This window comes from Acipenser ruthenus, chromosome 1, assembly GCF_902713425.1.
Source record: "Acipenser ruthenus chromosome 1, fAciRut3.2 maternal haplotype, whole genome shotgun sequence".
Lineage (NCBI taxonomy): Eukaryota > Metazoa > Chordata > Actinopteri > Acipenseriformes > Acipenseridae > Acipenser > Acipenser ruthenus.
Window position 1 is genome coordinate 88,375,200 of NC_081189.1, and position 21,764 is coordinate 88,396,963.

The 21,764-nt window shown below is 38.8% G+C and overlaps 1 protein-coding gene across 2 annotated transcripts in view; it reads right to left on the reverse strand.

Annotated features, from left to right (window-relative positions):
• Positions 1–1,311: 1,311 nt before the first annotated feature.
• LOC117421486 (endophilin-A1-like) overlaps positions 1,312–21,764 on the reverse strand; it is a 77,010-nt gene continuing 56,557 nt past the window's right edge. The window contains exons 3-9 of one of the 2 annotated variants that reach the window (XM_034035959.3): positions 19,697–19,769; positions 15,563–15,706; positions 11,838–11,971; positions 11,084–11,242; positions 5,868–5,971; positions 5,367–5,491; positions 1,312–3,076 (exon numbers count right to left, since the gene is read on the reverse strand). In XM_034035959.3, coding sequence (XP_033891850.1) covers positions 2,880–3,076; positions 5,367–5,491; positions 5,868–5,971; positions 11,084–11,242; positions 11,838–11,971; positions 15,563–15,706; positions 19,697–19,769 — 936 coding nt within the window. In that variant the 3' untranslated portion in view covers positions 1,312–2,879. Of the gene's footprint in view, positions 3,077–5,366; positions 5,492–5,867; positions 5,975–11,083; positions 11,243–11,837; positions 11,972–15,562; positions 15,707–19,696; positions 19,770–21,764 lie in introns of both variants that reach the window. The other variant, XM_034035957.3, reaches the window with a different exon arrangement.

Genomic DNA, 21,764 nt, shown 5'->3' on the forward strand with positions numbered 1-21,764 from the left:
TCACAGAAACTGCATGACGTCTGGTACCTGCAGCCATTAACTTACACGGACACAATGATCACAGAAACTGCATGACGTCTGGTACCTGCAGCCATTAACTTACACGGACACAATGATCACAGAAACTGCATGACGTCTGGTACCTGCAGCCATTAACTTACACGGACACAATGATCACAGAAACTGCATGACGTCTGGTACCTGCAGCCATTAACTTACACAGACACAATGATCACAGAAACTGCATGACGTCTGGTACCTGCAGCCATTAACTTACACAGACACAATGATCACAGAAACTGCATGACGTCTGGTACCTGCAGCCATTAACTTACACAGACACAATGATCACAGAAACTGCATGACGTTTGTTTCCAACTTTTAATTTGAACAATTTTGGCATCAAAATGGGAGGATTATTTCTACATCTTTGAGAAATGCAATAACAGAGAATGGGCCTATTTTCTTTTGCCATCTTGACCTATTTCAGTGCCACAGGCACCAAGTTATTATTATTTGTTTATTTAGCAGACGCCTTTATCCAAGGCGACTTACAGAGACTAGGGTGTATGAACTATGCATCAGCTGCAGAGTCACTTACAACTACATCTCACCCGAAAGACGGAGCACAAGGAGGTTAAGTGACTTGCTCAGGATCACACAGTGAGGCAGTGGCTGAGGTGGGATTTGAACCAGGGACCTCCTGGTTACAAGCCCTTTTCTTTAACCACTGGACCATACAGCCTCCTAACCAAGTGTGTATGTTTTCTGTCTTTTTTTCATGAACTCAAGAACACCTTGCTGGAATGTAATGGGATTGTGATTGTGGGTAGATAGCTGATTGCAGGTAATGGCTTATGTAGACAATAGCCCCAAAGAAAAAGTCAGGGTATGCTTCACAGTAACACAGTTTATTGTTAATGTTACAGATGCAGTGGCACACGCTAAAGTACTGCAGCAACCAGTTAGTTTAATTTTATTGAACACATTAAGCATTCAAGATGCTGTTTTCTGGTTCTATGTTAGACAAACTACCCTGATTTTTTTTTTTTAATTTAAACCATACGAGTTACAGAATGTTATTAGAACCTTCATTTTACAGAGGCTTGATACGTTTGGGACTGCAGATGGCCTTAATATTGACTTTACAGGACGGATTACTTTGGCCTCAATTGTGAGGTGCCCTTAAAGAGAGATGTTACCATAGAGTATTTTATACGGGTAGTTATGGTAAATACTATATTATGAGTTTTCTATTATTATTTAATCAAATCCTTCTTATATTAAATAAAGGCACACACTGAACCACGGTTGTGTATTAGTGTTTATTTAAATCATCAACATTGTAGATCCTTTTCCACATCAAGCATTATGTTTTCTTGTAATCCGACACAGGACAAAAAAAAAAGGCAGAGAACATTTGTGCAGCACATCATTTTTTTCCCCCTTAAAGTTTCTGTACAGTTTAGATAAATATATATAATATAGATTATATCTAATAATCAAGCAAAGGTCATTTACCACTATTACAGACATAAGATAAGCTAGGCACATTATTGTACAGACAAGATAAAAACTAATAAACAAACACATGAGAAAATAAAAGCATTCACAAAATAACAGGTCACATACTTTCAATCAAGTGTTTCTGATCACAAAAATAGCTGTACAGTCCTCATTGAGGGCAGAAATACTCACAAGAAATGTCCAGAAAAGGGAAGAACAAAGAAAAAACTACAGATCAATGTGCTGTCAAATACACAACATACAGTCTCCCTAAATGTTACACCAAGAGCACAACACTGTATGGTCCAATAATATGTAAGAATTGTGCTTCCCTGTTATTAAAAGTATAACTGGTATTGTACTGACCTAAGTAAGGTCTCCTCTGAAATTAAGCAACAATGGTTCAAAGTCCTTTTGAGACAGACTTCAAAATCTCTTCCCCAGAAACAGTGAAACAAACAAAAAAAACACACCAGTTAAAACAATTTAAAACCAACCCTTATTTCCACAAACCAAATAATCCTGGTTTTCCATGGGTCCCTTTTGCCCCTTGTATCGTTGACAATGCACTATTCTAATAATAATGACTATGTACAAACTGAAATGTAAATGTGAAACACAAAATATGACTTCTGGTTTTGAGTGGACCAAACATTGGCATTCACATTGTCTTTAATGGAAATACAATAGGGAAATTGCAATAGCCATTCAGGATCATATGTGCTTTGTACACTTTAATGTAATTAAAGGTAATATCTGAATTTGGTTGCCCAGTCCTACTTCTAATGGTCAATAAGTAACTGTAAACAACTGCAGTTTCAAAGCCTCGGTTTGAAAAGATAATACTTTAGATGGTATACTGCTTGGCAACCGATAGTGCCTTCTGAAACTGAGAACTTAATGTAACTGCAATGGTTTATCTTACTGCTTGAGCACTATTCCCCACATTGGAGCATTATTCCTTTTATTAAATGGTTTACATGGGTAGATGTGCTACCAAACCCTGACTTGGTGGCTTACTGCAGCTAAACAACCAGACCCTTTCTCTGTTTAAAGAAGTAACACAATGTTGTGTAAGATCTGAGTGACCAATTATGGAGGCAGGGAACAGAAGTGTTGCCACATCCCTACTAGAAGATATAATACAAACCAATAATATTACATACTTATTGTAACACATGTATATTGAAAGGTTTTACACTGATGGTAATTGTTATGATAAAATTACATAGCCACCTTTTTTTTTTCTTTTTTTTTTTTTTTTTTTGCACATGTCACGCACACATGTGTGTTTGTGTCGTCATCACCGATAATCTTGTCAAAGCTGTAGCATGGTTGCAACAGGGTCGGTGCTCAAGAAGCCTCTTTACTGCTTAGTGGGGCAGGGGGACCAAGATATCCACATAGTTGATGGGGAAGAATCCCGACTGGCCGTGCAGCATCCCCTCGTACCAGTTGTCGTCAATCTGATTAGTCAGGGTAATTATGTCGCCTTCCTTAAAGCCCAGCTCTCCCTCATTCTCTGGGTCAAAGTCATACAGAGACCGGCAGCAAGGTTGGTCCATTGGGGCTAGAGAGAGAAGAATAGCATGCAACAGTCAGGCACACGGTTTTCACCTTTAGGACACAATGAGCCAACTGAAGAACACCATGGGCCTTATTATGAAGCAATAGCAAAGTCACATTTTCAGTGAGGAAGAGAACCGAAGGACCAAGCGAATTGGCTCTTTATATATGGCTGCTCTACAGTGGATGTCAATATGCTACTTTGAGATCATCAGAGGGCTAACTTGTGGGGTGAAACAGAAAAAAAAAAAATGTCCCTGCTGTTTTTGCCACACTGCAGAAGCCAATGAAACACTCCCTAAGGAATCCCCAGCGAAGACAAGATGAGGAAAATTTGGACCGTATGACTCACCCTGCACACCACACAGTGGCTTTACCAGGTGCCCCCAAAAAAACAGTTTTTGACAGTAGTGTAATGGCTCTTTCCTTCATCTATTTTACTTTTTGTTAGTTTTGAAAATTACAAATAAAACTTTGTACTTGTACTTGCTTCAAAATAGTACCCAAGCTGGGCTACGTCAACAAAACTAAAAATCCCCCCCCCCCCCCAACAAATTTAATTTTCACAGAGATGACAATTTTCAATACACATTATTTGCTAGAAATGGCCCAAATGAACCTTTCTTGATTGATATATTGGATACACTTCAAAATACAGCTACATCATCTGCACTGTAGCTAAACTGTACTTAATTTTTTATTTACTCAAGTAAATACTTTTCGTCGTATTTCAGTTGTCTATGCACTACATAATTAATTACTGAGAAAAAAATATTTCAGTTTGTGTTTAACTAAAGAACACTGCAATGATTTGGTTCCCTGTTTCCCTTCCATTATTAATGTCGTCTCGGTTCCCAATATTTTCATATTCATCTTCACCCCGAAGCACCATAGCGTGCACGGGGGTAGGGGGCAGAGCTGATCCAATCTAAAACGTGAAAACATAAGCCTGATGAGCTCCTGCAAGGGAGACGGCTATTTTGTACAGCAGTATCGGCTCTATGCTATGCCCGGGTTTGCAGCACACTACAAAAATGTGACAGACTTTTTGAGGAGAGTATTGCAAAACTGCCCAAGATTGATCCAAACACCTGAATCTCATTTTTAAAATTCCAAAGGTGCGTTAGATCACATTTCTATTTTTGCAATGAGCATCATTGTAGTTTCGTGTTGCTTCACTTTCTGGGCTAATAACTGGAGTCATAACCAAGTACATAAAGGGTAGCCTGTGTCAACTACAACAGAACAAGAACAATATTATACTAGTAATAACTATTACTATATTATAATAGTCCGAACTGAATAATAATAACTGTATAATCATATTAAAATATGCACCTAAAATTAATCCAGGGGCAACAGCCGCATTCTCCATATCCTCCCATAATCCAGATTGCCTTGCTATGAAGGCATCGTGACAGGAGCCAGGGTATTTTGCAACCCCATCAGTTATTCTTCCTTGAGAATCACATGATGTAACCAGAAAGTTTACACTGTAAAAGTTCTTTCTATTTATAAAAGCAAAGCTGTCTCCAGGGAGTGCTTTAATCGCAATGTGCGATACAGTCAATAGCCCTGGGTGAACAGTGCTTTACAGAACTCAGCGACGTTTAAAATAAAGCACATTAAAATATAAAACAACCCAAAACAAAATGTATTTATTGTCACTGTGCTTTATTTTAAAGTAACTAAAAGCCCGGAAACTTTTAAACAGGAAGTTTCACGTACAAACAGCTAATTGAATCTACACTAGTGAGAGGCTTGCGTAAAATAACAGGAACAAACCGAAGTCGTAAATCAGGAAAAGATGATAATACATCAAGGGTAAGTGCGAAACTTCAGTATTATAATGAGAGTCATACATTTGTATACAAAAGTAGTTTGAAACGAACAGTCGTAACTACACTACAGCAGCAGGGATGAAACTAAATTACGGGAGTGAAAATGACTTTAATACATCGCGGGTAGGTCTACGAAGTTACAAAAACCTACGAAAAGTCAAGATACGATAAGAAAAATCAATGGTACATAGAGCCCATAGTATTTAAGAAAAGGATGCAAAACTACTGTAATCTCATTTGGGATGCACATATTTTTTTTTTCTTACAGGTTAATAATACAATAACAAAAACCTTGCGTAGCTCCAAAAAAGTGTATTTCTTAACTTTTCTTAAACACCTAGTCAGTTATGTCGTTATATAACTTAACTGCAGACATGATAAAGCTATCAGTTACATGATTATTTTTCTTAAAAGACTACCCAGAAGAGTTGCAAAAACAAGACAGTTTACTACCTGGTGACTTGGCAGTTCCGCTGTTAGTTATTGCTCCATTCTGGTCCTCGCTTGGTGTGAACTCCATGACCAAACGAGGCTTGGGGACGTACTCTCTCCTCGGCTTAGCAGAGGCCTCTTTTATTCTACAAAACAAAAGAGCCATCAAGTCAAATTTTATATTTTACTTTGGTTTGAGGTTTTAAAATGTATACCCCTAGACATGTATTAAAAAAATAGTAACATATTTGACATACGTGCTATACAGTTACACAATTCTGTCTGTGTTTACTTAATACTTATACTTTCAAACGTGGTTAGCACAAATTAACATTGCCATGCTGTACTAGCTTGATTCATTTCTGTGTGGAAACAACTGAACTGGCTGTACAAAGGCTTTGCATAGTAGATGGTACGAAATAATGTACATTTATAATGCCTGAAGATGTTAACATGTATTCTGGTATCTATGAATGTTTAATAAAGAGAGACTACAGTATGGGTTGTTCCTGATGAACTGACCTCTCCTCTATCTTGCTGGACAGCTGCTGAAGGATCTCTGTGGCCTGTCTGTGGTACTCCACCTGCGCCTGCACCAGGGCCGCCAGCTGGCTGACCTGTTCGATCTGCTATGACAACCCGGGAAGTGCGATTGTTAAGTACAGTGGTCCATTTTTAACTCCCCTTTCAAAAACAGTTTTCTGTTTCTCGTCATTTGAAGTTGCAAAGCTACAGCTAATGCTTAGCAAACATCCCAGAAATGCCCTCTGATTGAGCTACTTTGCTAATGTATGTGATTGCTTCAGTGCCTTCCCACCTTTGCAGTCCAAGCCACATTATTTAGTTGTTTTTAATCTTTCACTCTCCAGGACCTTGTTTACGAGGGCAGAAAATGTACACATTCCAGTCACACCTTTCATTCGATACATATAGAATATCATATAGAGTGCTGTAGCAGCCTATGTGTGGTTTTGACTTTGAGTTTACCTGATATTTTTATAGGAAGTGATCTAATGAACAATTATTCAATAATCCCAAGGAGACAGCAATCATTCTATAATCCCTCCCCCGAATACCAGCCTAAGATTCCAATTCAATGTTGGATCATGACTGCTTGTATGAGTATGGTGAAGTAGTGATTATGGGTTTTATTAGCATCTAGTTTGTTTGCTTCCTTACTTTCCCTGGTAACAGAGGGGCGGGGAAGCCTGCACACAAACAAAAAATAATAATAATAACTCAATAAGTGTCTCTTTCTGTCACAGCCTGGTGTGAGGCAGTGATATGCGATGTAACAAAAGAATCATACCGAACGTAACATCGCCTGCTTTATACAGAATATTCTTCTCATTAGTGAAATTCGACTCCTATTGGAGGTACTTCTTTTAAATACATACGTATATATTTACATATCAGTGAATAAAGCTGTTTTTGGTATATTAAAGCTGACAGTCTATATATATATATATATATATGCATACACACACATACACATTATATATATATATATATATATATATATATATATATATAGACGTGCTCAAATTTGTTGGTACCCTTACAGCTCATTGAAATAATGCTTCATTCCTCTTGAAAAGTGATGAAATTAAAAGCTATTTTATCATGCATACTTGCATGCCTTTGGTATGTCATAGAATAAAGCAAAGAAGCTGTGAAAAGAGATGAATTATTGCTTATTCTACAAAGATATTCTAAAATGGCCTGGACACATTTGTTGGTACCCCCTAGAAAAGATAATAAATAATTGGATTTTAGTGATATTTCAAACTAATTAGTTTCTTTAATTAGTAAAACACATGTCTCCAATCTTGTAATCAGTCATTCAGCCTATTTAAATGGAGAAAAGTAGTCACTGTGCTGTTTGGTATCATTGTGTGCACCACACTGAACATGGACCAGAGAAAGCAAAGGAGAGAGTTGTCTGAGGAGATCAGAAAGAAAATAATAGACAAGCATGGTAAAGGTAAAGGCTACAAGACCATCTCCAAGCAGCTTGATGTTCCTGTGACAACAGTTGCAAATATTATTAAGAAGTTTAAGGTCCATGGAACTGTAGCCAACCTCCCTGGGCGCGGCCGCAAGAGGAAAATCGACCCCAGATTGAACAGAAGGATAGTCCGAATGGTAGAAAAAGAACCAAGGATAACTGCCAAAGAGATACAAGCTGAACTCCAAGGTGAAGGTACGTCAGTTTCTGATCTCACCATCCGTCACTTTTTGAGCGAAAGTGGGCTCCATGGAAGAAGACCCAGGAGGACTCCACTTTTGACAGAAAAACATAAAAAAGCCAGACTGGAATTTGCTAAAATGCATATTGACAAGCCACAATCCTTCTGGGAGAATGTCCTTTGGACAGATGAGTCAAAACTGGAGCTTTTTGGCAAGTCACATCAGCTCTATGTTCACAGATGAAAAAATGAAGCTTTCAAAGAAAAGAACACCATACCTACAGTGAAACATGGAGGAGGCTCGGTTATGTTTTGGGGCTGCTTTGCTGTGCCTGGCACAGGGTGCCTTGAACCTGTGCAGGGCACAATGAAATCTCAAGACTATCAAGGCATTCTGGAGCGAAATGTACTGCTCAGTGTCAGAAAGCTCTGTCTCAGTCGCAGGTCATGGGTCCTCCAACAGGATAATGACCCAAAACACACAGCTAAAAGCACCCAAGAATGGATAAGAACAAAACATTGGACTATTCTGAAGTGGCCTTCTATGAGTCCTGATCTGAATCCTATCGAACATCTATGGAAAGAGCTGAAACTTGCAGTCTGGAGAAGGCACCCATCAAACCTGAGAAAACTGGAGCAATTTGCTCAGGAAGAGTGGGCCAAACTACCTGTTAACAGGTGCAGAAGTCTCATTGAGAGCTACAGAAAACATTTAATTGCAGTGATTGCCTCTAAAGGTTGTGCAACAGAATATTAGGTTAGCGGTCCCATCATTTTTGTCCATGCCATTTTCATTTGTTTTATTATTTAAAATATTATGTTGAATAAAAAATCAAAAGCAAAGTCTGATTTCTATTAAATATGGAATAAACAATGGTGGATGCCAATTGCTTTTGTCAGTTTCAAGTTATTTCAGAGAAAATTGTGCATTCTTCGTTTTTTGTGGAGGGGTACCAACAAATTTGAGCACGTCTGTATATATATATATATATATATATATATATATATATATATATATATATATATATATATGTAGGCTTCCCCCTTTCGTGCTTCAGCACAGCCCGACTCAGAGTCACTGGAAGGCAAGGCAGACAGGCCCACTTCGTCCTGCCACGGAGACTTCAGCCGTCGGCCAGGGTATTGTGCACAATATTCATTAAGTGTTTTTCTCTTGCGCCCCATTTTCAAATAAAACTAGTAACTGTCACTGTATACCTAAAGCAAAAGCTTACGTACACCATAACCCGCTAATTTCAAAGTAGGAGCTTTGAATGACAGGCGCTGTAGCTGGCAAATGAGAGCATTCTAGCACCGTTTCAGTCAACACGATCTGTCAGAACAGGGTAAACTACAGTACTAACGGACCACTCAGATGACTGACAGCGACCCCCAGCCATTCAGAGAGGAATGGAGACGGGACAGACAGCAAGTGTAAAAACTACGCAAACTAGAGAGGATTTCTAAATGATTATTTTTGGTAAGAAAATACAATATAGCGAGTGGTTTTCCCAACGTTTATCGTATATAAATGTTTTTCAGTCAAACTCATATTTTTGGGGAATTCGATGTCTAACAAGCTTTACCGATTAATATCGAAAAGTAGCAAGCCTATAAATATACATGACATTTAAATTGACTATGTTCACCAAAACTGAAAGAACTTGTTCATGACTGAAGGATTTCATTCTTGGGAAGAGGGAGACCCTAGCGGCAGAAACCAGCAACTGCTCGACTTGTGACGGTGATGGGAAAAGGATAGGACAATCAATCTGATGGTTCAGTCGTGCTATCCCATGATTCAATGGAGCCCACTCAGAGGTGGAGGTAGGGTTGCCACCTGGCCCCATAATTCCGGAACACTTTGGGACAAGACAGGGTTTTTAAGTTGCCCTTAAACTGAAATAAATAAACACGTGATTTGAGCACTAAACACTTGCTTAATTTATACTGCGTCTTAATGATCTGAATCGTGATAATACAAATCTTACAAAATAAAAAAACATCTTGAATAAACGTGTGTGTAGGTTTATTCAAGATACTTTTTTATTTTGCAAAATGTTTTATTTCAATTATCAATATTTAAAAGTTGCTATTTATATCCTGTAATTAGTAATATATAGCCCTACTTTACACTGACTCTCCCAATTAAATAATAACACTGATCAGGTGTTCACGCTGTCTGGTGTCAGGAACAGTGAACAGCTGGTCAGTGTTAATGATTTGGCAATATACTATTAGAAACTATAAAGAAACTTTATATATTTATATTTTTAAAACTATTAATAAAATAAATAAATATTGATGATGGTACACATTTATTTATTTAATTTGGTAAAAGCTATTATTGTATTGTCATGCTGCCTTGAGATAATTAACAGAATCAATTTAGCAAAGTTTTAGCGCTCAGTTCACGTGTTGATTTCCTTCAGTTTAAAGGCAATTTCATAATCCTGTTCTGTCTCGCAGTGTTCTGGAATTATGGGTCCAGGTGGCAACCCTAGGTGGAGGGCACTCATAGGACAGACAGCAATAATGAATGCAGACAGAACAAACTCAGGACGTGCGGCGGTGATGGAATGTATTGCAATCCTGGAGCCTGAATGTGTCCGCTCAGGACAAGTAAAAGAGCACAAACAAAAACAGAGCACGGCGGAGGTCAAGCGAGCACCATGAAGCCGAAAGAGGCATGGGGAGCCCCCCCAAACAAAACACACATAGACAAACCAGCACATAAACAAACCAAAGTGAACCACTCACAACCAAAGCACAGTGCAGTAAACAAAAGCCTGGTGACGCATGAGGAAGCGCAGACTGCAGAAATAAAACTACTAAGTGCTGTCTGTCTTTTGAATTGGCGGCACAGCTGTAGGATTACAACTGGGATTGCGACGGCAACGCCGAGGTGAGTTTACCTGAGATTTATATAGGAAGTGATCTAATGAGCAATTATTCAGTAAACCTAATGAGAAAGCAATCGTTCAATAATCCCTCCTCCGAATAAGCTTCCAATAGTTATAAATGTACAAATGTTTTTTTTTGTTTTTTTTGTTTTTTTAACAAACTCAAACAAACAAATAACAAATGAACAACATGCACATCTAAATATTGCAAAAACAATCATTTCTTTAGTAATTCTGTGGTGTTTCTAGTGTTTTGTGTTCTACTGAGCGCACACGTAAAAGATAAACGGGTACAGTACCCCTGAAATATCAGTCAAGTACAAGGAATCATCCAGTCAGATTTGTCTTCCACAGGGCATTAATAGCACAAACGTTGGCAATGTATGTTTCCATACATTGATAGGCATGTATGCTTCAGTTCAGACCTAGAGAGAGGAACCCTTTTGGGGATGAGGGAGCAGTTTAGTCACCTTGCCAACCCAATTCTTGGCCTCCTCTTTTTGAGAAAACCTAAGAAGTTAGCAGTGACTTACTGAGTGATGCTTTTGATTTGAGGACTACTGTTCATTTTTTTAAAACAGAAAATATATTGAGTGCATACTATAAAATAATCAACACGTGCAGCTAGAATAAACAGGGTTCTTACATCACTTTCTATCAAATTAAACATGCTTTGCTCAGCGATCTCTTTCGACTCGTCAAACTTTTCCAGGGCTTGCTTAATCTCGTCCTCTTGAAGCTTGCCTTGCCTCTTCTTCTTGTAGTCAAAGTCTAAACGTCGACCCTCTAACTTCTTCAAGTGGTGCTAAAAAACAACAACAAATCAATGTCAGTTTTAAATCCAGTACACAGTACATGATACTCTCCCCCATTTACTAGTACTAAAAATATAGTTTTTCATAATTTCAGTCATTTCAGTCTTTTTAGGTGTGTTTATATGTGTTCCATCTGATTTTACCGGCCTGTACCAAGCAGCCACTATTTGGGATTTTCAGTTTAGTTTGATTTACTGGGAGTAAGTTAAACTGGGTCTGTCTCACTCACTTATGCTTACATTTACACAGTTTTGTAAAATAACTGCCACAAATTGTTCCTGTACACATGATCGAACTTGACCTAGAATCATAGAATACAGTTGTGTACTGAGTTTGAAGCCAATGTCTCTTGGATAAAGGCATCTGCCAAATAAACTAATAATAATAATAATAATAATAATAATAATAATAATAATAATAATAATAATAATAATAATAATAATAAAGCATTAGATCATTATCATCCACTTCACCACACTATAGTAAGTCAGTCATCTTAAGTCAAAAGGGTCCTTTTACATTTTCCCAGTGGAGTTTCAGAAGAACCTGAAAACATTTTAAAAACAAATCAAAGAAATGAGCTACCTGTATCTCCTTTAAGTCTTTGTCATGAAGGATCTGCAGGGGGTCAATGAAGTTCTGCTTCACTTCCATATCCAGAGCGTCTTTCACTTCAGCAAGTTCCCTCATGGCATCACCAGCATCGATGAGAGCTACGCCTGGAAAACAGAGTGAAAGGTAACCCTCCCACAGCTCTAGCTCAGATTGGTAACCTGTTCTTCTGTGCAGCGTTGCTGTGCCTGTTAAAGTACTGCACACCCTGACCAAAATGCACCCTCAAAACAGACTTACAGTAAACAGAGATGTGTGGCAGTCTGAACCTGGAGGGTGCAAATGGTCAGGATACAGTTGAAATTAGTAAGGGGTATCAACTTGTCTGTGGACAATAGTTTACATCAAAATAACCAAACACATTTGCTGCTTGTGAATGACCCAGGCTTCAATCGAAGGGGGTGTTGAGGTCAGTATTGACCTAGCAAAGCTGTGAGGGTAGTCAGTGTTTCATATGCACTAACAGTAAATAAATAAAATGACTGAGTACTGGCGTTCCTTTAACATAAGTGGAATCATCTACTGTACCTTTAGAAAGAAAAATTAGGCTTAGAGATTTCGATTTATTGAGGACCTTTCTGTGTTCATCCATAACTATAACACACACTATAGTAAGATATAAAACACACTAACAGAAATTCTAAAATACTAAAAGAAAAATGATTAATTATTTGTCGAGTTGTCTTGATCTGAATGTGTATTTCTTGCAAATTAGCAGCCATCTCAAAAATGACCACAAGGTGGTGAGGTTGCTTAGAGAAGCAGAAATAATGTTCAGTAAGAAACCTGTCTTAATATTTTACACAATCTAACGTAGTTGTTCAGGGCAAGACACAAAGCTGGCAATAACACCTAAGTTAATATTGTTTGTCGAACCTGAAGCATCATTTTTGCAACAAAGCATGCATACAAGTTTTATGACATCGACCAAAATAAGCAGGCAGCTAAACATTATTTGCAAAGCAGTGTCTCACAGTTTACAAAACAGACCACACCAAAAACCTGACCACTCTCCCCCTCAAGCCATAACAAAAACATTACACTCCTGATGTGCCTCCTTCCTGGCCTGTGTTCATAAATATTGTGCAAGCCTTTAGACAATGTAACGGCCACAAATCTAACAAACAAATGGAGAAACCTTTAGTACACTCCCTATGTATGTCTAACATGACATAACACTCTTTTGTTTAAACCTAGATTATATTTCATAGCAACATGAAACTGCTATTTTAATGACTTTCAACTGGGAACACAGCACTGATGAAGTTTCATTTGTTAACCTGAATTCATTGTTAATAATACTAACAGACATGGCTAGAAGCTCTGAGAAAAGTAATTAAAAAATACCCTTATATTGCTTCTAAAATATACTGTTTGCATATGTATTGACATAAAACCATAGAATCTGAGACCTATAGTACATAAGGAATGGTAAAATACTAAAGGTAGGAACCAATTATTTAGATATGCACATACCACTTTATTTTTGTTATTCTCTCCTACTTTGCTGGACTTTATATTAAAATCACTGACTCGTGGAAGCAAGTGTAGTGAATGCTGGCTTCTCTCTCTAGCTGCTTGTCTTGACTGTCACCTGGCTGAAGCACTCTATTATGTATTGGGCTACATTCTCAAAACTGTTTACTCAGAATCGTCAATAGAAAATACAATTCAGACAGGGAAAACACACCCAATAAAGAAACCAAATAATATTTGAATATTCCTGCTACCATACTACTTGAAACCAACAGTTTTATTCCCCTTGTAAGCCCAGCAGGACATTATGTTATTAGAGGGCACTTCACACATTCTCTGATGTAAATAGCACAGCACATTTGTAATGAAGTTGTACAATTGCTCAAACAGTGATATAAAAGTGTGAGGAGAGCAATGGTTCAGGTGCATCACACCTTTGGAATACTGGAAACATCGTGCCTGAACTGGTTTCCAAGGTTACCCAGCCAGCTACTCACAGCTCCAGATACACTCTGGGGAGCAGGCCTGTCCTGTGCTAGACCCAGAGGAGTGAATGCAAGATGTGGCACTTACAAATATAAGGCAGCCTTTTTACTTTGTGTGAATTTACTAGCATTCACATATTTTACAATATAATTATGTCATGTCATTCTGCAATGTTTTCTAGTGTTTTGTGCTCTACTGAGCATGCTCTAAAAAGAGAAACATGTACCTATGAAATATTCTTCCAATACGAGGACTCATCAAGTCAAAGCTGCGCTCCACAGGGTAGTTACAGCACAAACATTGGCAATGTCTTAGTAAAGAAATACAAACTATCTTCCAAATTTGTCAAATTAATCGCTTCACTACTTAACAAGGCTTTGGCTCTGTAATGTCTGTTCTGAAATGTAACCATTTTTTTTATTAGATAAAAAGATGGTGCAGACATACAGAGACCTGTGGTCAATTATCTTTATTTGACACATCCATGGAACCAGGGGAATCAAACACTTCCAGATGAACGTGACCAAAGCTCAGTTGAAAGATGAAACCCCAATTTTCCATTTACTAGGCTTATCTTAAAGAGTAAGTAGCAGGGTTCCGAAAAATATAGCGTTACACGTCCCCACGTGTTGCTACAACAGTTTAAATAACGTACCTGTCATTTTTATTTTCATTGTTAACATCCTGACAACTTTTTACACTTAGAACTTTAAAGTCTGTTTCAAAGCTCTTTTCAATGTATGCTCTAGTGCACAGGGGGTTGAGATTATTTGTTTATTTAGCAGACGCCTTTATCCAAGGCGACTTACAGAGACTAGGGTATGTGAACTATGCATCAGCTGCAGAGTCACTTACAACTACATCTCACCCGAAAGACGGAGCACAAGGAGGTTAAGTGACTTGCTCAGGGTCACACAATGAGTGAGTGGCTGAGGTGGGATTTGAACCAGGGATCTCTTGGTTACAAGCCCTTTTCTTTAACCACTGGACCACACAGCCTCCTTAAATCACTGCAGGAAGAGCAATTAAAATATATATATATATATAACAAGTGCTCTGGCTTTTCTGTTCCGTACCACATCATGAATTGTGTCACCTGTTTGACAATGTGGGCAATAATCCTTACACTATCAGTGCACTAGAGCGGACATTTTGAAAAGAGCTCTGAAAAATAAGTGTAAAAAGTTGTCAGGATGTTAACAATGAAAAGAAAAATTACAGGTTTGTTATTTAAACAGTTGTAGCAACACGTGGGGGTGTGTAACACTATATATTTTTTCAGAAGCCATCTACTTACTCTTTAAATATAGTTATAATTTAGATTTAAATATATAATAAATGGTGACAGGTAACCATTTCTAAATTATGTTTTTACTGGGAAGAATACTTAAAACTGTCATATTTCATTACCTTCTGTGTATTGCATGTTGATAATACAACTTCTTCATTACATTTTGTATATGGATTCTTCACCCACATTCTATTTTTTAAATACGGTATACATATATATTCTTTTAAGTGTTTAAATACCTTAAAAAAAGAAGAAAAATAAATAAAAGAACTAGAATATAAGAATGAACATGTTGAGTGTGCATGGTTTCGTTTTTTTTTTTATCCTGACATTCTATATATGTGAGAATCTTAAGTATACTGTAGTTAGTTGCCACACCTAGGATATCATGATGGTATGAGGAATAGTGGACATATAGAGGAATTATCTTTACATTTTCACGTACCGAAACTTGACTCCTCCCCGAGTTCTCTTCCGAATTTCTGCATGGATTCTCCCAGCAAGGCCTCGGCCTGAGGATATCCAGGACCTTTCTCCTGACCTCGGATCTTGGACATGGTATTGATCATGCTCAGCTTGGCTCTAGAGGCTAGAAGAAAATAAAACATTTTAAATCTGTACTATACTTCAGTGGGAAATTTAAATTTACTTGAAACCTTGGGCCAATGAATCACATATACCAACCAATTACAGATTTAAAAAAAACAAACAAGAGATACGCCTTTTGGAGATGCACAACTAACACTTGTAAAGGCCGTTATTCAGGATTAGCACAAATGAATGGAGGGGAAACTAGCCCATGGTTTAAAGTTGAAACCCCCAATGTGGGAGATAACATTTGGAGGAGAATAAAGGTTTAGGCTTTAGACAGTATTTATTGTGAGGAAGGGAGATCGGAAAAAATATTAGGTTTGCACAAGCTTCGGGGCACAATGCTTTACCTATGGGCTTCCTCACCTCATTTCCTCACAATCAGGCTTTAAAAGTGTTTTCAGCTGCCTTTTTTTCTGAAATAGTGTTTTGTAGGTCTCAATATAAGCTGAATCAGCAACAAAGAGCACACATAATAGGATATTAACAGGTATGGTTTCTGCTGTTACTCTGTTGTATTAAATTACACAGAACTACATTATAGTTTGATAACTATGTTATTGCAGACATTATTTGCAGGATGTGCCTAAAATTGCAGGTGTTATTACTTTTGCAATGTAAAAAGTCTAAAATAATTATTTGTGGAATATTCCTTTTCTGTTCTGAAACATCCTGGCTCTGTTTACAATACTGGCGTGGATTTCTATTTCATGTTCATGAGAGCGCCTTTTACAAAAGGAATCTATCTTTGTTAAGTTATGCATGAGATTCATGAATAACGCATGAAATAGTCTCAGAAGACCATGGGTTATTCATGATTAGAAAGCTGGGTATGAGCCTTCTTCATTATCAGTCTGTTTACCTGTTTTTCTACGTACTGACAGTTTGTGTAATTTAATGTGAGGTATAATATAGTAACTGATCACTTGCTGTCTTCACTGTCCTTCTTGAAAATAAGCTGGTTGTGACAACGCAATATTGGTTGTCTCAATGTTCTTTATTAAAAGAAAATACTACCCATGTGGAAAGCCAATATACATAGAACATGTAAAACATTGTTCTCACATGTATGCAACGGTGATTTCATATGGGGTACAGTCACCACTGCTTAGAACGGGCGCGTTTGTGTTAACGTGGTTCACCCGCAGTAAGCGATGGATGGTATAAACTCCCACATAATAACTTGACATTCAAAATGTCCCCCCATCACCAGTACAGTAATCAAAACAAACAAGTGTGTATGCGGTTAAAAAAATCTTTATTAAGACACTCATTACGCTAATAAAAATGAATGTAATGAATGAATGTAATAAAAAGTACAGTAATCCTTCGCGTATCCAACCAGAGTAAGGGCGGATATGTAAAAAGGCATATATTAAATACCATTATACACAGCTGTAACAATTGCTGTACCATATATTTTTTTGTTTTGAGATTCAGCTTTTATTAGGTCCCTTGTTTAGAAAGATACAGCGTATTAATGCTTGTGACAGAGTAGCCGTCTGCCGTGTGGGTGCGTGCATTCTCTGCTGAGTGACAGGCAGGAGATCGAGACGGAGGTTGAAGTTGATACGCCCCGCAGGCGAACAGGATTTATTTACATATTGTAGCACTGAGCTGCAGGGTGTCTAGGATATAATGAGACAGACAGTTGCAGTTCAAAGCAGCAGAAAACCACTGTATTTATTCTTTTTTTAGCTTTTAGTGAACAATGGCATTCCTCATTCCTCTCACTCACAAACTCAACCTCTCTTAACTCTCTCTCTCAATTCTCCTGCCGCCAAATCCTGATTCTCTCTTTCAAACTGTCATCTCCACACACACACACACACACACACACACCCAAGCCCCCCCCCCCCCCCCTTCCTCACTCATTGGTCCAACACTCCCTATCTCTGACTGTTCGTGTCAGACCTGCTCCCAGCCCCCTCAGTGACGCACTCACACACAGGCAATCTTTCAGCTCTTGTCACACAAGCACCAAAACACATAGAGAACACTAACAGATCTGAACAAGAATAACACAGTTTACAAACACACATTATTTACAGAGTACTCCCATCCCCTCCCCCAGTCCATAATCAGGTCCATTCCCACATTGTCCCTAGCTTTTTGAAGCAACATTGCATTGTTTGCTGACTGACAGAGTTCCAAGCATGCTTTAGCAAGCGCAAACACTGACATTTTATTTATACTGAATTTTCGTGCTGAAGCTCATCGCTTTTCTCTTTCCAGCCATGCTTGCATGCTGTTGCAGTCAAACTGTAAATAATCCTGACACAAAAAAGATGCAGAATTCAGCTGTTTTATTTAGGTTTGGTTGCAGGGAGAAGCAGAGTGTGACATACTTTCTTTTTGTCACATTGTACTTGTTATATAAACATAATACAAAACGTTCATGGAGTGCTGTGGTTATTTCACTCAAGAGGCTTGACGTTTGTGGAATGACTGCAGTAGTCCAGGACAGTGAGTGGTGTATCCTCCAAGTATACAGTAAGTAAATATATGTAACTGGCAGAGTAGGGGGAGAATGTGGGCAGGGCAGAGATCCTGCACACTAAAAAGTGTATGTTTGTGGCTGCCTATGACCAGCCACAGGTGAATGTAATTGTTTAATTGGTTTGGGGACTGTTAAATTGTGTGATTGTTTTATTGAAAAGTGTGGAATGTGGCCAAGTGGTAATTGAATGATTGATTGTCAGTTACCCCTGGTCACACCCTATAAAAAGGACAACAGAATGAATGTTATGTGTAGGTTGTGTAGGAGAGTTTGGAGCTGAGAAGGAGTGTAAGAGATAATACTGTGTGAGAAAGGTACCGTGATAGCTAGGCTTGGGTGCTGTTTTGTTTGTTTGTTTAAAAAAAAAAAAAGTCAGGTCCCTGCTGTGTCAGTAGGGGGCGCTATCCCATGTTGCCACCATACAAGGTAACGTGATTGGAGGTCAAGACATTAACTGAAAGTTTAGTGCTCTTGTGCACTTTTAATGTTTTAAAAACAAAATCAAAACACACACAGGAACAAAATAACTGTTTGAACAAAACACTACACATAGAACGGAGAGACAGACAGACTGACAGACAGACGCACAGGGTGCTCCCCACCCCCAATTCTGATACTTTTAGTAACTTGTGGAAAAGAATGTGCTTTGCAAGTTTCATCTCAATTGGACAAGCAGTTCCCTAGATATAAGCACTAAAAGCTCATACAGAAAAAAACATTCAGACAGATATACAGTACAAGCAGATTCAATATACTGTATCCTGAAATTATGATAGATTTCATAACTTGTGCTAAAGAGGTTCCTTAGCAAATTTTATAACAACAGAACAAGTGGTTCTCGGTACAGTACACCTATATACCGTGGGGATACGCACAGTGGTGTAGTGGTAAATAAAAAAGTGGGTAAACGCCCCTGTTTGGTGGCGTTGAACAGATAGATTCAACAGATACATTGTTATTGGCCCTCAGCCAACAAGAGCCCCCATACAGTCCTTTCCCTCTCAGGTGCTGTTCAGACCCAACGGTGCACGTCACGTGAACAGTTCTGTGAGGGTCCTTTCGTGGGCTAGGATGAAGGCTACTAGCAGGTAGAGTGTGCCTAACAACAGAACATAAACAACCTATCACAGTACACTCACACTCACACACACACACACACACACAAACAGAACACACAGTCCAGTGGCCACGCCCCCCTGCTCGCGTCACAGTTCTGACAGAGCTCTCAGCTGTCAGTCTTGCACGCAGCAACACAACACAGATGCTCACTGTTAAAATATCTTGTCTTTAACCTGGTATTTGCAGATCACAGGAGTAGAAATGAGTAAACTCTGTATCCCTTATATGAGAAGTGGGTAAATGCTATATTGCCCAAATTAAAAGTGGGTAAACGCCATTTACCTGCATATAGAAGATAAAATTACACTTTTTGCATTCATCAGTGTAGTAATGTGATGTATGATACGTGCAATATGAAGATTCTGTTACCTGGGTTGGGCTGAAGATATTCAGTTGTCTTGGTCATAATTTCCAGCACAGCTCTGCTTGTAATGTCCACTTTCTAAACACAAACACAGACAGTAGCATGTTATAATGGTAACAAAACACATTCATCTGTGATAACAACTAGACAAGGGCAGTTTACAGAATTATACAGAAAGACGAGAGAAGGGATCCAAACACAGGAAATGCTGCACTACAAGAGAATCATATGCTATCCCTTTGGAGAACTCTCACTACAGAAAAACTCTATTAATCCATTTCCATGTGCCAAGTTAGAATAAAGCAGAGGATCTCAAACTGTGTGGCTGCCATCTGTCCCTGCCACCTCTTGTTTCGTTAAAAATGCAGCTCTCTGCCACTCCAATGTACAGACTTTTACTTTAGAGCGAATCAGACAATAAGCAGGCCCCAGAGGCTCATATGTCACCAGCTGGGCTGAATCTCTGCTTTAATAAATTGTGCAAGATTTAATACCAAATGGCACAGAACACCTGCTGTTATAAAACCCATTGGTGAAGATCAAGTAAATGAAAGCACTAACAATCTAAAAACGCACTAGAGTACATTCCCCAAAACTATCTGAAACAAGCACCAGTCTCAGAAGCGGCCACACATAACATGCATTCTTGCCAAAGTGTAACATTTTATTCCCTTGTTGTCATAAAAAACAAGCTTGTAATCTGTGAATACAACAGGAAATACACATTTATGAGTTTTTTTTTTGGTTTTGTCTAAACGTATGCGTGGCAGGGCGGGAGCTCAGCGCATGCAAACCAATTTTACATGTTTTTGTGTGTAAATATTGTAAATAGTTTTGTGTTTATTGATTGTGGGGTTCATTGTATAAATGTTTAATGGAGAACCTGACGCTCTGTGTGGAACGAGCCTGCCTGCTGTGTTTGGTTGAGGGGAGAAGCAGCGTGTGACTGCCAGCTGCTGATTCATAACCAGCAGGTGGGTGTGTTCCAGCAGAGCGTCATGTATAAAAGGATGCCTCAGATTAGATTCAGGGCTACTGAAAAGCCATAGGATCCAGTCCATTATTTTTTTATTTCAACCCGGCTCACTGCTGTCACCCCCGCGCTGACTCAGGAGAGACGAAGACGGACACACGCATCCTCCAAAACGTGACGTCAGCCGTCCGCTTCTTTTCACTCTGCAGGCCCGCCATGCAGCCACCTCAGAGCTACAGCATCGGAGGACCACGCAGGTCTGGCCTGCAGGCGCCCAGACAGTCTACAGAGGTCGCTGATGTGCGGTGAGCCAAGGACACCCTGGCCAACCTAAGCCCTCCCCACCCAGACGGCGCTCGGCCAATTTTGCACCGCCGCCTGCGAACTTTCGTCCATGGTCAGCAACGGAATAACCTGGACTCGAACCGGCGATCTCCAGGCTATAGGGCGCATCCTGCACTCCACGTGGAGTATCTTAGTCCATTTTTTTTAACATGTCTATGGATCTTTGGCTGTGAACTAGGGCATTGGTCTTGTGTTGTATGGCTGCCCATGTGGCCTGCTTTCTGGAAGTAGGAGTTTTGGAAGAGGTTGGACCAAACAAGGTATTATAATTTAAAACAACCTCCACCACTAGAACTCCTCTGCGTGTAATCTTAGTTTGCATTGACTCTGCCTGTCTTCTGCGGAGGACTGCGTCTGTTGATTGCTCATTTTCAGTCAATGTATGCCACCTTCACCTTTCACAGTTATTATTATTATTATTATTATTATTATTATTATTATTATTATTATTATTATTAGTTTATTTAGCAGATGCCTTTTTCCTGACCAAAAGATACGCCTGGACTGCTGGGGCTTTTTATATCACAGTGGTCATGGGTCTCAGACATTATCGTGCACATTAAATTATCGCCCACACTACATGTAGTGTGCACACTATGGTATGTAAATTAGCCAAATAATGTGCACGTAAATTTATGCATTCTCTGTTAGTAAATGGGGCAGTAAATTTAGATTTATGGTGCACATTAGGCTCACTACCTAATGTGTACGTTACAGCTACATTTAGTGCCCTTTCATAAATGAGGCCATATGGT